This window comes from Lepisma saccharinum, chromosome 13 (assembly GCF_977018435.1).
Source record: "Lepisma saccharinum chromosome 13, izLepSacc3.1, whole genome shotgun sequence".
In the NCBI taxonomy this organism is placed as follows: domain Eukaryota; kingdom Metazoa; phylum Arthropoda; class Insecta; order Zygentoma; family Lepismatidae; genus Lepisma; species Lepisma saccharinum.
Window position 1 is genome coordinate 31,244,500 of NC_139241.1, and position 19,280 is coordinate 31,263,779.

At 38.1% G+C, this 19,280-nt stretch overlaps 1 protein-coding gene across 2 annotated transcripts in view; it reads left to right on the plus strand.

The window, feature by feature from the left end:
* SAK (polo like kinase SAK) overlaps positions 1-19,280 on the plus strand; it is a 93,597-nt gene that overhangs the window by 5,725 nt on the left and 68,592 nt on the right. For both annotated transcript variants that reach the window (XM_083134009.1, XM_083134010.1), the window contains exons 3-4: positions 168-378; positions 9,633-9,745. In XM_083134009.1, the coding sequence (XP_082990135.1) occupies positions 168-378; positions 9,633-9,745 (324 nt within the window). The remainder of the gene's footprint in view (positions 1-167; positions 379-9,632; positions 9,746-19,280) is intronic.

Sequence of the window (19,280 nt, forward strand, 5' to 3'; positions counted from 1 at the left end):
TGTTTTGTGTCTAGGGACTCTGATGGAGCGTTCGTGGAGTGGGATGCTGCATCTTAGGTTACTGAATAATTGAAATTATTCAAATTCAAATTAGAAAGAGACCACTGTATTTACATGTTTATTATGCTGCATTTTATACTTGTAATTTATTTTATTGTTATTAACAGATAGACAAAAAGCTGATGCAATCAGCGGGTATGGTTGGAAGAGTGAGGCAAGAGGTGGCAATTCATTCTCGGCTAAAGCACCCATCTGTTCTGGAGCTCTACACTTTCTTTGAAGATGTGAACTATGTATATCTGGTACTAGAGCTGTGCCACAATGGGGAACTTCAGAGATACTTGAAGAATCATTCTAAAATATTGACTGAAGAGGAAGGTAAGCATTTTTAAAAAATTCCTTTCCTTTCATTGTTAATTTTAGAAGTATCTTGTATAATAATTGCACTGTATAACTGTGTGAATCTTATTAAATACCCTGGGACATATTCAGCATCATGTGGTGTTTTCATTCACAGCTGAAATAAAGAGAAGCTAATTCTCATTAATTTTTCCTCATCTATTGTTAAAATGCTATCTCCTTTAACCTTCATGCGGCAGATGGTTGATATTTTGGTCGTGCCGGAATTTCTGATGAGAACTGATGTTTGATATTTTGACCAGCACTGCAGGGCAGCAATTAATGAACCATTTCTTGAAAAGTGCACACGATACTTTACTTCTGTTTTTCTTTTATTAGTATACATATGAAGGTGTGACATACTTGAATTACAAATCAATATATCTATTTTTACTATTATCAACAAGCGAAGGTTGAAAGAGTCCAATGTTTTCACCATAAATTATGGGTCAGACTTATAATAATCACTATAACTCCTAAACCACTGCATTTTTTGAAAAAATTGAATTGTACATGTAATAGTGAATAAAAAGCAAGGTGTGACAATTGATGATCGGGTGGGGGGGGGGGGGCTTGGATGCGAGGGGAATGCCCAATTTTGTACCACGTGGCAATAATTAAGGTGCCATTTCTAAAGAACTATACACAAGATTTCATTTGTCTTTTTTGTTCATCAGTATACCTCTAATATGTGAATTACAAAACAATATATCCATTGTTATTAACAAGCGCCGTTTGAAAAAGTCTGTTGTTTACCTTTTGTTACTATGGGTTGTATTTTTTAGACAAGAAGTATGAGTCTGTTTTCATTGAAAGTTTGCATGGTTGTAGGAATGCACCACTGCTACATACTACATTTTTCATTCACTTTGGATCTATTGTGGTGGCCTCACGGGCGAATAATTTTTTTAAAAAATTTCGATTTTCTTCTTCTCTTTTAACACTCTTTATTGGGACTTATAATGTAATAAATTTAACCACTGTTAAAAGACCTGTCAATCTAAAAAAAATAGTAATAAGATTTCATCTCTGTGGCAAAATTTCATGGGCTACGATTTTTTTTTGTGCTTTGTGACAAGTTTGATAAGCACACACTTGCTAGAAACGCGTGTGAGGCTCGGTCCACTAAAAAATTATAGAGGAATTGATAAAAAAATGAACCTCTGAGAACCAAGCCAAAACGTCGAGCATTTTTTGACAACAACCACATGTAAGAAGAAAATATGCCTTTTCTATTTTCACAGCCTTGATGGTGTTTATGTGAACATTCAAATAAGTGTTTCTGCTTTTTAATTCAGAGTTTTTGTGGTTTAGGAAGTTCTTCAAATCCATCTCTCTGAAAAATAATGTTAATGTTCCATGCCCATCAAAGATGGTTAATACTAGACATCTTCTTAACCTTTTGGATCCCAAGCGTCTCAATCGAGACGCTGTGTCAAGGTCGTATTTTTACGTTATAACTTTTCTATTTTTGGCTAGAATTTCGATTTTTTTTTTAATATTGTTCCTAACACATGTATTTAACAGAAATGGTTTTTTGCATTTTTTTTGTCTTCATGAAAATGGAGGGGGAAAGGAAGGAAAAGGGACTTCTCTTTTGCATCTCTTTTCAAGGTCAAATTTTTGCCGACAAAGGAACACCGGCTTTGTTGTTCTAAAGCAATGCTTTTCACTCCGGCCTGTGAACTGCTTTCGAAGGAAGCTTGTTTATCAGTATCCGATGTCAAAATGAAAGTTTTCCGTGAGGGGGTGGGGGGAGGGGGAAGACTGGTTGCTGAATCTGCGTTGCGAGAATGGAATTTCGAAGCCCACTGAAGGAAACCTTTGTTTTTTACCACAAGTGTCCACGAGTTGCGACAGGGGTTACCCTGCATTGTCTAAAAATAGAATTTCAAGCAGCTGCAAGAATCGGTGCTCATTTTTCACTGCGTTCTAGCTTTTCGTCCGTGAATGTTGTGCGTAGGTGTCGTTTTGTGCCCAAGTGCAAGGAGATTTTTTGGGTGAAGTGACAATTTTTTAAAATAATTTTTGGGGGTTTTCTTGCTTCCCCCTCCATATATACGCCAAATTTGCATAAATTTTGCATTTTGTGCATTTTGACATTTTGGGGGGGGGGCAGAGGGAAACACCATTTTTTTAAGAAAAGTATTTTTGAGGGGATTTCCCCCTTTTCTCCCTCCATATGTACGCCGAATGTGAATAAATTATATATCGTCTGAATCTGTGATTCATTCTGCGTACAATGGTATATCTTTCATATCTCTAGGGCATTTAGTTTCTGAGCTATAGTCATTTCAAGGTACCGCTGCATTTTGAAGCTTGAATCAGTGGCCATTCCTTTTGGGGGTACAACTCAAGTTACATTGGACATACGACAATGATGCAAATATTTTTCTGTTTCTTACATGCCAGCGATAATTTCTATGTGCATTTTGAACTTTTCATATCCTTTTTTTCGGGGGGGGGGGGGGGGCGAAACCCCATTTTTTAAGAAAAAAAGTATTTTCAGGGGATTTCCCCCCTTTCCCCCTCCATATATATGCCGAATGTGCATAAATTATATATCGTCTAAATCTGTTATTCATTCTGCGTACAACGGGATATCTTTCATATCTCTAGGGCATTTAGTTTCTGAGCTATAGTCATTTCAAGGTACCGCTGCATTTTGAAGCTTGAATCAGTGGCGTGCCGACCATAACTTTTGGGGGTACAACTCAAGTTACATTGGTCATATGATAATAATGCAAATATTTTTGTATTCCTTACATGTCAGCGATCATTTCCATGTGCATGTTGACACTGTCATGTACTTTTTTCTTGGGGGGAGGGTGGGGGAACCAAATTATTTTTTTTTCCGAAATTTTGGAATTTTGAGAGTTAGCCCCTTCCCCCCACCACATATACGCCGCATTTGCATAAATTTCATATAGTCTGAATCTCTGGTTCATTCCGCGTACAACGGTATATCACTCATCTCTCTAGGGCAATTAGTCTCCGATCTACACTCATTTAATTGAAACTCTGCATTTTGCTCAAAATCGGCTCGGGACAGAGAGGCTTACATGTGAAAAAGGCCTTGGGTCTCAAAAGGTTAATCTTTGATTAACATAGATACACACAGTTGGGACAGCATACTAACCAGTGTGTAATCACTAGGGAACGGAACTTTAGGTAAATACATATTTTTTTCCGCGATAAGATAGAGACCCTCGTTTTTGCCGAAACTCTGATCATAGCCTTATATGTCAACACAGCAAATTTTATTTTACATAAAAACACATATTTTCCAGTTTTCCGCATGTAAATACATATTTTGCGAATTTTTATTTGAAATACATAAAATCGCTCATTGACTTCAGCTACCTCGAAATCCTCGAAGGAAAAATGTTTATTCTCCCCACCTCTTTCATATCGAGAGTGTTAGGTTTGTTTTGTCTTTGAACACGCTCGCTGGCTGACATCGCCTATGATCCTATTGGGGAAAAATAATACCCCCACCACTGGATCTAACGCACAAGTGCTAATGTCTAAATGTACAGAATTTTTGGGGAAAAAACCAAGGTTTTAAAACTTTGTGCCAAATTGCACGTGTTTTGAAAGGTGAAGTAGAGGAAGAGGAACCTTTGGAAAACTTCAGCGTTTGTGACATTTCGTGCTTCAAATATGAAAGAATTGTTTCTTGAAATATAAGATGCTTTTTAGGGATAATCGTCACAGATTTACAATGGAGAATTTGGAAAAAAAACTAAACTATGGTGATCCACTGCAACTCTTCCAAAAAATAGCTCGCTAAGAGGTAAGCATTTAGAAACTGATTTCAGGTGTTTAAAATGCATGTAATATTTTGTTTTTGTTACCAAATGTTTTTCATTTTTGTCACATATTTTCCTGTTTTTATCACATATTTTTAACATTTATGACCCATAAAAAGTAATTATTTCTGTGTTTTTTAGCACATAAAGTTCCGTTCCCTAGTAATCACAGCGCAGAACAGTTATTTTGACAAAATCCTGTTTTCCTGCTGGTTGCTTTGGGGAGGAGAGATTATAATGTTGTCGATTCTTGCTCAAGCGGTGGATCTAATTTTCTGTTTGACCTCAAGTTTCTTCGTAGGTAAACGTGGCAACAGAGGGTCACTGTCAGAAAGGCAGGTCCTGCACCAGGAGTTAGCGCTATTTCAATATAATTTAAAACATGATAAAGTTTTGTTCTCTTTGAGAGATCACGAGATCCACCACTGTTCACTTCCATCTTCAGTTTTTCTTAATTTCTCTTTTCTGCAACGTATTTGATAAGGTTATAAGTGTAAGTTGTTTGTGCAGCACTTTTTAAAATTTATGTACTCACAATACTTTAGTCCAGAATTCTAAATGTAGGTTTTGTATGGCATCCATTACCCATGCAGGTGCACATACCATTCTAAACAACACAGCCAGCCAGCACCCACTAACAAGTAGACATGTCTTATTCCAGATGCTCATACTCCTGATGATTTCACTAGATAGATACAATAAGATTCATGATTTGGAATATTTCTCTGATTGGGAACATGTTAACATATTTACCTGCAGATATTCTAACCCCCATCGCAGTCAAATTCCTACCAGCGAACCCTACGTCACTCAACTAGGTAGATAACTTGAAATTAATTTTACATCTTGCTTTTCAGTTGGTCAGGCAACTGATTTTGTTGTTTATATCATATTACAAAATATAGCACAGCAACCTGAATTTCTCTGTTATTTCACCCCCCCCCCCCAAAGAAACCTGTTATTTTTCTCATTTTTTTGGTATTATTTTCCCAAAAGTTTGTACTTTTGGGAAAAGAAGCAAAACACAGCATCGCCATGAGTTTTCAATCGCATACACCATCAAATCAACCTCAAACAACTTTGATTCCACGCTTGAAGGAAATGACAGGGCACATGCTATTTTCTCCTTGCATTCAATGTTAATGTTCAAGAATTCTTATCTAGGAATGGTTATAAATAAAATGTTTCAACATACTGTCAACAAGTTAGTGTGTGTAATATTGAACTCAATTACACTCATTAACAAAAAAAGGTTAAGCACCCAAAAGGAAAGGTCCAATATGGACACCATTTTGTGCTCGTGTGTATCATTGATGGGTATGTAAATGATCAGAGTTGCAATGATACGTAACATCTAGAACGCCCATCAGAGTGCATTAGTTGGGCCACCACGTGATAGTGTTATCAGGCCTGATGGTGATCATGAGGTGTGTGTGGAGCCTCAGTCAGTCAACACCTTGAGTGCAGGTGATCAACACAGAGAATGCCTCGTAGATGCATCAGACAACATTATCACCACTTGACGGAGTTCGAAAGGGGCGGCATTGGGAGTCTGCATGAGGTCGAATTGTACACTTGCCAGGCATCTTAGGCATTCAGCTGTCACATTGGCCAGATGTTGTCACCAATGGATATGTGAGGGCACCTACACATGTAGTGAAGGTTCCGGTCGACCAAGAATGATCACATCAAGGGAGGATCCCAGTAGTGTGTGCCAAACATTATGCAATCCTATTACATCTGCATCTGCTATCTGGACACATGTTCAGTACTCTCTACTAACCCTGTGTCATCCGCTCCATTGGTCGTAGACTGACAGCAGCTAGACTATGAGTTCACCATCCCATGTGGAGGCTGCTGTTAACATCAGAACACAAGCGGCTGCATGTGGAGTGGTGCCGTAACCGGGAGGCATGGACTGCTGACGACAGTGACGAGTTGCATTGCATCATGTTTGGCGACCGTGTGTGAGTATGATGGCACCGAGAGGAGAGAACATATCCTGCCAATGTTCTGGAGAGACACACTGGCATTACCCCTGCCATCATGGTGTGGGGAGCCATAGGGCATGACTTCAGATCACTTCTGTTGGTAGTTCGGGTGACTCTGAAAGCACAGCGATACATCACAGAGATCCTGCTTCCTCATGTGTTACCCCTCATGAGACAACATTTTGGCGCACTCTTTCAACAAGACAACACTCGTCAACACACGGCACATGTGTCGGTGGACTGCCTGCATCATGTTGAGGTACTCCCGTGGCCAATAAGATCCCCTGATCTGTCCCCGATAGAACATATGTGGGATCAGCTCGGATGTCAACTCCTACCCAGTGATGATCTGCAGGATATCGAGGGCCAGTTACAACAGCTGTGGGCCAACTTGCCTCAAAAGAGGATAGAATGGCTCTATGACTCCGTTCAAAACTGAATCGGTGCTTCTGAGGGGGTCCAACATCCTACTGATATGAGGTTAGCAGTGCACCCGTAGTGTACACACTGTTGTCTGTTTGATCTGATTTTGTAATCATTGCAATACAGTGACATAACCTGTCATCACTTTCATTTCATTTCCACCACTCCTTCCAGGTGCTTCATTTTTTTTGTCAGTGAGTGTATTAATGTAATATATATTAGGGATGGGACCGATTAATCGGTACTCTATCGGTATCGGCCGATATAGGCATATCGGTTTATCGGTAAAATTACCGATTATTTTACCGATCCGATATATCAATAAATATCTTATAATTTAGTCCAAAATTCTGCCATTTTGTTGTAATTTTTATGGATAATCTCCATGCCCTACTTTGTGAAAAAGTAAATGTCTAAATATTCAACTTCTTTTGCATTGCATTCAGCTCGAAACACACATTTATTACGGAGATCAATGAAAATTTCAGGGTCTTCAAGGAACATTTCTAATTTTATATCGGATCGGTAGAATATCGGTTATCGGTATCGGCCAAAATTTCATATCGGCACATCCCTAATATATATATATTATATTATATTTCTACACTGTGGTGAAGAGAAATCAATACTGAAGTGTAAACATGTTTTTGTGAGGGGAGTTGGAGCAGTGGAACATTCTTGTTCATATTTATTTAATTGTGACTGTGAGAGAAAAATGCACATTTCTACAGCAGTGATATGATAATAAATTAAATCTTTAAATAAAATATTTTCGTACCATTGATGTTGAAATTGTATTTAGAGAAATAAAATGAAAATCATGAACTACTATCATCATCTTTGTTATGACTTTTTTTTTCCAATAAGTAGGGGCATGCATATTTCGTTTTGGACAAAAAAACGAAATTTGAAAAAACACATTGTAGTGTTAATTTTTCATGTTTTTGAAAGGTGTGAGATGTATTTTGTGCCCATGTTTTGTCACGAAATAATGCGAAATGAACTGCAAAAAGCGAAATTAACTCTTAAACATGAAATTTAGGTTTTATTCACCAATGCGACACCTTCTGAGGTCTGAATTATCCTGAGAGTTCCCGGAAAATTGATTAATTCTGCTGTTGATGTTGGAAAAGAAAAAATGGACTCCTTTACACAGAAATAAACTTAATACTCTTAATAACTACATAATTGTGCTATTAGAAGTGAAATGTTAATTCTGTGGAATAAGTAGTTTTTAAATCAAATTTAGGATTATATTCACATTTTTAAAACCAAAATGTATTTTTATATACCACTTTTCATCCAATTTTTCACCGCTATAACACCGATATTTTATTTTATTTACCGCTTTTGAACCCGAAATTGACTCAGTTTTTGTACCGAAATTTTGCTTTTTTATTTACCAAAAATATGTGCCTCTACCAATAAGTGCTGCCATCATTTGCTAAAGTGTTCATTTGGTAAGGTGTTACTCTAGGTGATCAGAAGTATCCAGATACCCACCTGAAAATGAAGTACAAGTTTGAGCTGCCCTCCATCGGGAACACTGGCAGTCAGTACGGTTTTGGCCCACCCTTAGCCTTGATAACAGCCTTCACTCTCGCAGGCATACTTTCAATTAGGTAGCAGAATGTTTCCTGGGGAATGGCAGTCCATTCCTCGTGGAGCGCCAAAATAAGAAGAGGTGTAGGTGTGGTCTAGCACGAAGTCGGCATTCTAATACCTCCCAGAGATGTTCTACGGGATTCAAATCAGGACTCGGCGCAGGCCAGTCCAGTATTGGGATGTTGTTGTTGTCAAACCACTCCCCCATAAGCCCTGCAGTATGGATGGGTGCTCGGTCGTGTTAACAGAGACAATGGTTATCCCCGAACTGGTCTTCGCCGGTAGGCAGCTTGAAAGCAGTTAAAATGTCAACGTAAGCTTGTGCTGTGACATTGCCACGTAAAGCAACAAGGGGGCAAGCCCCCTCCAGGAGAAACATGACCACACTGTAACCCTGCCGCCCCCAAATTTCACTGTCGGCACTGTACAGGCTGGTAGATGTCCTTCACCTGGCAATCACCACACTCTACCATCGGATCGCCACATCATGTGTGTGTGTAAAATTCATCACTCCACACAACGGTTTGCCACTGTTCTATGGTCCAGTTTTGACACTCCTTACACCATGCGAGGTGGAATTTGGCATTTGCCTATGTGATGTTTGGTTTGGCTTATGGGCAGTTGCTCAGCCATGGAAACAAAGTTGCCGCACCTCGTGCCGAACAGTCATGGTGCTTGGAGTAGATCCTGATGCAGTTCGAAATTCCTGTGTGATATTGGCGATGGATGATTGACAATTACGCTGTACGATTCTTTTCAACACTCGACGGTCTGGAGGTCAACATGTTTTCATTACAGGCTGCACACTTTTAGGTTGTGCACATCCCTTCATGTTTCCACTTCACTATAACATTGGAAACAGTGGACCTAGGGATGTTTACGAAGGTGGAAATCTTGTGCACAGACTTTTTACACAAGTGGCACCCAACCACGTGACTACGTTGAAAGTCCATGAGTTCCTCAGACTGTCCCATAGTGCTGTCTACAGACTACTGAGACCACTGACCATGTGTTCCACATGGTAGATGACAGTACTGTGTCATCCTCTATGATAAAAGCATGTTTCGCAGTGTGTCCGGATACTTTTGATCACATAGAATAGATCATTATAAATTTTTCTTTAGTTGTGTCTTAAAATTTCCAATAGGAACATTACTGGTTTTCTTTGGACTTGAACACTCTTGTTTCAGTGACAGTTGAATCTTGTAAGGACAGGCTAAGCTTTTTGTGACCATAAGGAGCTTCAGAGACAATGAAACTGTAAACAGAGATAAGTTTAATGCTATTTACAGCATCGTGTATTTATTTTCATGAATATCTCAAATGTTTTTGAGCTTGAAGAAATAAATGTAATAATTACTTTGTTGGATTTAAGTGGCTAAGTTTCCTGTTTTCATTACAGCATGTCATATTTTAAAGCAAGTGGTTGAGGGACTCCTCTATCTTCATTCCCACAATATACTTCACAGAGATATGACCTTATCAAATCTTCTCTTGACCAAAGATATGCACGTGGTAAGTATGCATTTTATTTATTCCTTAGGTACTTGATGAGGTGTTATTCTTTTAGTATGTTAATTTTCAAAACTATGCCTGAACTGTGAAATGGGACTTCTGAGATGATTATAAGGTGGATATAATTATCGAGGTTGGTCTGTATTCTCCATATCTGCTTGTATCATGCAAGACATTCCTTATTCCAATGGCATATGTTTGTGTTGTTGCCATGTGCACCTAAATTACTGTTGAAAAGAAAATGATGTTTTTCCATGGCATTGCATGGTTACTACTGGGAAACATATCCCTTGTATGTATAGACAAAATTATAAATTGCTGCAGTTGCCAACAAAGAATATAGGGAACCTTTTTTTTTTCACCTATAAAATCTACATTCCTAAACCCATCAAATCACATGGCCCTTATTGGTTGCAACTGCAGATTAACATGCTACCAGCTGCAAAACTTCAAATTACAACCATGCAATGATTGATTGATTGATTTTGTGTATTTTACTTGCTTTTCTGCCACTTTTAGCTAATTGCAAAGATGAGGATGAGTGACGATATGATAAACTTGATGAAGGGACACTCACAAAGAACATCCATGCTCAGGCCGGGATTTGAACCCATGACCACTGCCACCATCATGCCTGTGCTAACCATACAATGATTTTTTTTCCCCAAAAGAATTGCATTCTCAAAACAAAAAAAAGAACACTTATTTGAGAGAGTCATTAATTTCCTATATGGAGTAAACACTATTAATAAATCCAGATTAGCACCATGAGGTTAAGGATGCCACGCCTGTGAAATAAAATGTTTGTTTTGCGACATAAGGAGGTTTTGTTACCTAATTTTGGTGTGCTGAATTGAAATCTGCATAACGTTTTCCTTTATCTGTAAGGATTTTTACAATGACAACATGAAATATTGATTGACTTAATGATTTTTCATTAACCTTTTGGTACCTGATCCTCTTTCGCTGCCCAGGCCAATTTGAGCAAAATGCAGAGTTTTATAAAAATGACTGTAGATCGGAGCCTAATTGCCGTAGACAGATGAATAATATATTGTTATACGTAGAATGAACCCTAGATTCGGCCTATATAATATTTATGCACATTCGGCGTATATATAGAGGGAGGGGAGGAACTGGAAAATTCAAGAATTTTTTTGATAAAAATGTGGGTTTTTCCCCTTCAACCCGATAAAAAAGTACAGGACATTGTCAAAATACACATGGAAATAAACGCTCGAGTGTTAGGAACAAGAAAATAATTGCACTATTATCATATGAACAATAGAACACGACTTATACCCTGAAAACGACATGTCTGTGCGCCACTCATTCAAGTCTCGAATTTCAACGAAATGCGTAGTTACCTTGAAACAACTGTAGATCGGAGGCTAATTACCCTAGACAGATGAATGATATATCGTTATACGCGGAATGAACCTTAGATTCGGACTATATGAAATGTATGCAAATTTGGCGTATATAGGGAGGGGAGGGGAGGAACCAGAAAATTCAAGAATTTTTTTTTGGAAAGAATGGGGTTTCGTCCCCCCCCCAACCCGACAAAAAAGTTCAGGACATTGTCAAAATACACATGGAAATAATCACTGGAGTGTTGGGAACAAGAAAATAATTGCACTATTATCATATGAACAATAAAACACGACTTGTACCCCTAAAACAAGTGGTCTGCGTGACACTGACTTGTTTAGAAATTTACGAAAGCGCACATTTGGTCAAAAAATCATTGGAACAGGAATACAAAGATGATGTCTTGCATGTGCATCACCAGTCTATTTTTAGACAATGCAGGTCACGTTGCAGCCACTTGAGAAACACTTGTGTTCGACAACAAAGACTTGTTTTCGTGCATGCCTAAATCTTTGCTTTGTTACAACGCAGTTTTCCTCAACCCCTCTTTCTTTCCTCCCCATGCCCTTGTGCTGACATGGGGAAAGTTACTTGTGACCTCAGCTACCAACAACCAAACTTTTCACCCATCGAATTTCCAGTGGTGGAAGAAACTCATTGCTTTAAAACAACAAATCCTGCCTTTGTTTGTCGGAATTCTTTAATCTTTGAGAGGAAGGTGCACAAAAAAAAATCCGCCATTTTCCCACCTTTTTTGTTCAACACTAAGACGTGCAAGAGTCATTGTTGTTTAATATATGTGTTAACAATAATATGAAAGAAGAAAATCGCAATTCCAGTCAAAAATAACGACATTATAAAGTAAAAACTACGAGCATAACAAGTTATCTCGATCGAGATACTTGGGCACCCGGCGGTTACTGGAAAGTATCTTGATCGAAATGCTTGGGCACGAAGAGGTTAATACTCAACTACACTATCAAATCCGTGAAACACTGGCAATAAACTACAAAGTTTTAATAAAACAATTATGTAACATGAAAATAAATTGTGGGGTCTGGAAATCGCTTGAAATAGACATCCCATCAACCCTGATATCGCATTTCCATCTCCTCTTTGTCCTGATGGAATCTCTCTTTGTGTTCTTCACTTAGTGGCCTAAGTTTTTGGGGATGTAGTCAAGGTGCAGTGCAGTGCAGAAAATGTAACTTCAAACTCATGTTGCAGCCGAGCTTCTGTAGCTTTTGAAGCAGGCATTTCACAATCTCTTTGTGACGAACATCTTTGACATTGTCCAAAACCTTGTTGATTACGTCAATAAATCAGTCCCTTGCCCAAAGCTCCAAGTCAAATCTGGCAAATCTGCGGACCATAAAAAATGCCCTCTTTAATCTTTGCCTGGGACAACAATGGAAATTTTGAACAAGGTGTTGGAAAGAAGGACTAGTTTTTCCCAACACACTGACAAACTGCTTCATTATCCCTAATGTAATGTTCTGTTGGTCAATGTATGGGAACTTAACTACATTTTTTGTATCCAGCACTAAGTCTTTACTTTTGGTTCAATTGAAAACTGTCCAGTGTTTGTCTTTGCCTCTACTGCCTCATTCCCACAAAAGCATAGGAATTTAGTGTAACAACCTTGCTGTCCCAATAAAATACACACATCTTCAGATCACAGCTTCATAGATTTCTTTAAGTGATGTTGAATGAGCAATTGGCACTGATGCCAGTTCATTGCCATTGTGAAGAACACACTTTAGGCTACTTTTGCTAGAGTAAATGAATAGGTCACTCAGTTCTAGGCAGCCAATCAAGCCAGGGATATCCAGTCGTCAGAAGTAGCGAGCTACTTGTAGCGTCGCTACTGTAGCTAGCTACAAAATTTGTAGAGGTAGCTGTAGCGAAGCTACATTTTGAAAATTGTAGTTGTAGCGGTAGCGAAGCTACAAAATTCCTGTAGTAGCGAAAATATCGCTACAGCTACATTTTTTCTCAGCATTTTGAGGTGAATTTTGAATGTGGCAACAGCGTCAGAAAAATCGACAATAACCCTTAATTTTGCAGGAGGTTCAAAAAGACAGTCTGGAGGTACAGATTATCTGGATTGTAGATTATAGATATCTGCATAATTTATTTAATTAGTAGCTGAATAATTCAGATATCCAGATAACTAACTGACATATATGAATACACGTATATTCCTGCTAACAGCTACGTTTTTTTAGCTGCATCACTATTTTGGAGAGAAACATGCCTTGTTTGCTGCACCACTGGAAAAAAGTGCCTCGTTTGTGTCACACCCGTAACCAATCCTGTGGATATTCATAGTGTAAGAGACACCAAAATGTCATTAATTGCTGTGTAAGACACAACTTGCAGTGCAAAAACGAGTAATGGATTAGTGCAATAAATGGCTCAGTACGGTAACAGCATTGATCATCGTCAGTATATAGGATCTCACCAGCAGGAAATTATTGTTACGAGAAAGATAGAGTTTCTGGAATTACAATTATTTTCGTGATAGTATTTGTTCACAAATTTTAAAATTACAATACGTTTAGAACAGTCAGGTTTACACGACAGTTTCCTCAATATTATCATATTGCAAAAAATATGTACGCGTTATTGACTTTCCTACAGAAACGACATTTTTCTTTAGTTAATACGTATACATAGTTTTCGAATTTATGTATTTCTCCTACTTTCGCGTCACTTTTCTGTAACTTTTGCTAATCATGACATCATCATTATCATCCCTTGCCGTTTCCTGCCTCTGGATGGGTCAGCATACAAGTTAAGCCTCTCCATTTTTTCCTGGTCTTCCACCCCCCTCTCTTTTCACGGTCTTCCAATCTTGTCCTCTTCTCCTAACACTCTCCGCTATATGCTCTTTCCACATCTTGGTCTCCCTCTTGGCCTTATTCCTACTCCTCGTGCATTGTAAGCTCTTACTGGTAGTCTTTCTGCATCCATCCTCTTCATGTGTCTGAACTATCTCATCTGTGCCTTATCTATTCTGTCCTGAAGCTTCACTACACCCACTGTCTGTCGGATCTCCTCATTCCTTATTCTATCCCTTCTAGTCTTCCTCAAAAGACTCCTCCACTGCTTGCATCTTTTTTTTTGTCTCACTCTGTCATTGTCCAAGTCTCTGCTCCATACGCAATTATTGGCACATAGTATGTGTTATATATTACATTCTTGCATTTCATAGGTACATCCCTGTTCCATATTAATCTTCAAACACTTTGATATAGTCCCACCACCCATTTGTCCTCTTCTGTTTACCTCCTCATCTATTCTTACACTTCTCTCAATCATGACAATGAGGATGAATGGTTTATTTAATTATTCTCTTATCTATGAATGAATGAACAATGATGAATGATGAGCAGTGGGGTGAATGGAGGAGCAGGAGGATCCCATCCTCCCAACTTGGCATCTTTCCTATGGTGTAAATCAAAAACCCTGAGACCTTCTGTAAACAAACGGTCTCACCGATTCGATGTATCACTCCGCGTCAGCTGATTCATGACCGCAATCATCTGCTGTTACACTCATAGTTCGCCGCACTTATTCATTTTATATAAGAGCCTCTGAATGTGAGAACCCGCTCTCAAAACATCAGACGAACATGCAGCCGCATACAATGTTACTCTCCCGGTCATTCTCTCTTTCATAACCCTTAAAACTGCAGACACTGACACACCACTGCACTGGGATACGAACTTAACCACTTCATTTACTGGTTTCTCAGGATACCACTGACAGAACGTTACATAAATATTGAGTAGAATCTATTTCTCACCCCTTTTCAAAGGCTGTCCTTGCTGGTGTTTTGAAAACAAGCTCGGAGAACACTGAGACTTTCCCGCACGCATAGAACTCGGCATGTTATTTTTCTAACGATAAGTCAGGCAATATTACTAAGTTGCACTACTTCCTTGCTGTTCACATGATTATTGTTAGAAAATAACCAATGTTATAAAATATCATTATGTACACAAATCTCTAAGCTCATTGAAAGTTATATTACTACAAAATGTTTACACGTATCTTGCCTTGCCATGTCACCAAGTTATTTTATGAAGTGCACTATATTTGGCGGAACAAAAATCGTTATTAGGATGCTTGTCAAAGTTTCCAACCGCAATAAATTTACGAACATTTTGTCTTGTTTTGATCATCATCATGAATATATTTATTGGACTTACAGCAATGCATATGGCTGTTTATGCCCATTATATATTTTATTTACATAAGATACAATTTACATAAAATCTACAAACAAATTTCAAATACACTCCTATCTTTATCAAACCTTAGAAATATACATGGTCTCACTGCAGAACATGGGCTGCTTTTTTCCTCTAAATAGACTAACAAAATTTATATCCCCTGAAAGTACGTACCTTCTACTTCCATTTTCCGGTGTTTCTTTGACGATTACTATTATATTATTGCGCGTAAAAAATGTTTTTCCTGCTGCTGAAAGCAATGCATTTCTCCATTTGTTCGCGTCCATATTGTTTACGCGCTCAAGTGTTGTGCGATAAGTGAGACCCTTCGTTTCGCGGCATTCAAGTTGATTTGTCGCCTGGATTCCACCCACAGACGCACAGTTTCTTTCATTATTTCAGACGAGGAATGCTTACAAGGTTAGGTTAGGCCTGTCAGTTTGGGTTCCAATAGCATAAATACAATGAAAATGTTTTTCCTGCTACTAAAAGCAATGCATTTCTCCATTCGTTCATGTCCATATTGTTTACGCACAGTTTCTTTCATTATTTCTTCGAGGAATGCCTACAAGGTTAGGTTAGGCCTGTTAGGTTAGGTTTCATTAGCATAAATACAATGACTAATTATTATTTATACTAAGTGAACTAAACCTAACTACCTAACAACATAGGCATTTTTTGCTTTCACTAGATTTGTGCAGGAATATACCTTTTCCTTCGTTGCTACGATTTCAATACCACCCGACCTGGACACGTTTTTCTGGTTCTTTTAAAGAAATTTTTTTTTCCGCACCTTAAAACTTACTTTTCCCAATTACTAACTACAAAACGTTACCAAAAAATTATGAACCGCGTTCCTCTTAAGCAGCCCATATTCTGCAGTCTTACCATATACATTACCATGTTATATCATTTTGTCTAAAAAAATGCAAGTAAAATATATTCAATTCACATGCAAGAAAGAAGCCAAATTTATGGAAAATGATTACTGGTGCAAAGAGTTAACCATAAAGGTGAAGCAATAAGTAAATAAAGAAAGAGCATTGGGTTTAAAGTGAGACGTCATTTGTGGCAGCGTATCCCATACTACAAATTGGCTGTTGTTTTACCTTACGTAATGAATCCTGTAACAACGCTGGATTTTCGTGTGGATTATTTTACTTCTATGAGTTTGCAATGCTTTCTGCATACAGGTGGTTTTGTTTACAGAAGGTGTCAGGGTTTGTGATTTGAACCATAGTTTTTCTTTTGAGTCCATTTTATGCATAGATAAGCTGATCGAGACTGGATCCGAACCACTATGAGCCTCCGCTGGGAATCGAACCTGAGGCCCTTTTGTAGTCAAAGGACTTCAGGTACTTTTCATTCAAAATTCTGTATTCATATCAGTGTATAAAAAATTAAATATTTATTCTCAAGAAAAATATGTTGATGTGAACATACGTAAATACGTAATCCTACCAAATTTGATACCACTTGCATAGGTATGGTATTCTCAAAATTGTAGTAAAAAAAAGTAACTGAAGTAACACTGCTATCAAAATTATTGAATGACTGGAATCATGATAACAAATAACAGAATCTATTTACCAGTAGTAGGGGATTTGTTTAACCTTTAGGATTCCAAGCGTCTCGAACGAGATACCCAACTGTAACCCTCACGGTCCCAAGCGTCTCGATCGAGACGCTGTGTCAAGGCCGTAGTTTTTACGTTATAACTTTTCTATTTTTGGCTAGAATTTCGATTTTTTTCTTTTATATTGTTCCTAACACATGTATTTAACAGAAATGTTTCTTGCACCTTTTTTTTTCTTCATGAAAATGGAGGTGAAAAGGCGGGAAAAGGGACTTCTCTTTTCAAGGGAAAATATAAATTTCAAACATTTCAACAATTTTTAAAAATAATTTTTGGGGGTTTTCTTCCTTCCCCCTCCATATATACGCCAAATTTGCATAAATTTTGCATTTCGTGCATTTTGAATTTTTTTTGGGGAAGGGGCGGGGGAAAAACGCCATTTTTTTTAAAGAAAAGTATTTTTGAGGGGATTTCCCCCCTTTCCCCCTCCATATGTACGCCGAATGTGCATAAATTATATATCGTCTGAATCTGTGATTCATTCTGCGTACAACGGTATATCTTTCATATCTCTAAGGCATTTAGTTTCTGAACAATAGTAATTTCAAGGTACCGCTGCATTTTGAAGCTTGAATCAGTGGCGTGCCCACCATTCCTTTTGGGGGTACAACTCAAGTTACATTGGTCATAAGACAATGATGCAAATATTTTTGTGTTCCTTACATGCCAGCGATAATTTCTATGTGCATTTTGAACTTTTCATATCCTTTTTTCGGGGGGGGGGGGCGGGCAGGCGGGGGGCGAAACCCCATTTTTTTAAAAAAAAGTATTTTCAGGGGATTTCCCCCCTTTCCCCCTCCATATATACGCCGAAGGTGCATCAATTATATATCGTCTGAATCTGTGATTCATTCTGTGTACAACGGTATATAGTTCATATCTCCAGGGCAAATAGTCTCCGAGCTAAAGTCATTTCAAGGTACCGCTGCATTTTGAAGCTTGAATCAGTGGCGTGCCGACCATTCCTTTTTGGAATGTAAAACTCAAGTTACATTGGTCATATGATAATAATGCAAATATTTTTGTGTTCCTTACATGCCAGCGATAATTTCTATGTGCATTTTGAACTTTTCATATCCTTTTTTCGGGGGGCGGGGGGGGCGAAACCCCATTTTTTAAAAAAAAAAATATTTTCAGGGGATTTCCCCCCTTTCCCCCTCCATATATACACCGAATTTGCATAAATTTCATATAGTTTGAATCTCTGGTTCATTCCGCGTACAACGGTATATCACTCATCTCTCTAGGGCAATTAGTCTCCGATCTACACTCATTTAATTGAAACTCTGCATTTTGCTCAAAATCGGCTCGGGGCCGAGAGGCTTACTTGTGAAAATGGCCTTGGGACTCAAAAGGTTAATACCCATATGGTTGTTTTTATTTTTTTTATGCAGAAGTAGCGCAAAAAGTAGCGAAGTAGCGAGTAGCGAACAGGGGTAGCGTAGCGAGCTACTTTTTGGTAAATGTAGCTGTAGCGAAGTTACATTTTGGAAGAGTAGCTGTAGCGAAGCTACTTTTAAAATGTAGCTGATCACTGGGGATATCATGGCAGTACACCTTCCTAAACATTTTTTTAAAAAAAATCTTCTTAATAATCATTCAATTATGACAGAGAAATATTGTGGATTATTTTATTTTATTTATTTATTTAATTAAAGTTTTAGATACAGTACTGAAAGACCATTTTATACTGAAACTGTAGCAACAAGAAGAAAATAAAAACAATAATAAAAATAACACAACAAAACAATACAATACAAGATGGCAGACGAAAAAAAATAAAATTATTACACGTACGTTCTCAGCGATTGTTGGAAACTGTGTTCTGACAAGAAAATATCGGTATTTACAGGCAGGTCATTATATAAGTGTGGGAGCCTATAGTAAAGAGACCGCTGTAGGAGAGAGAGCCTTGTAGAGGGAATGTGAAAGAGCTTTACGTTGCGGGTTGGCCGTGCGGGTACTCGTAGATAAAATTGGTTGACAAGGAATTCGGTTTTAATTTTGCCATTCATGATTTTATGCAAAAATTTCATGTCTGCTAGTATATGTAATGTGATCATTGAAGTTTAGTTTTTCATCGATGATAACACCAAGATCTTTTTGAGAGGATACATTTTTGATGGGAGAGTTTTCAAGAGTATAAGGAGAGATCAGTTTGTTCCTTTTTAAGGAAATGGTGAGGCAGGAGCATTTCTGGGGATTCAATTCAAGTTTCCACTGGGGACACCACACAAGTAGTTCTGTAAGAACTTGTTGTAGGATTAGTGAATCGCGTTCCGATGAA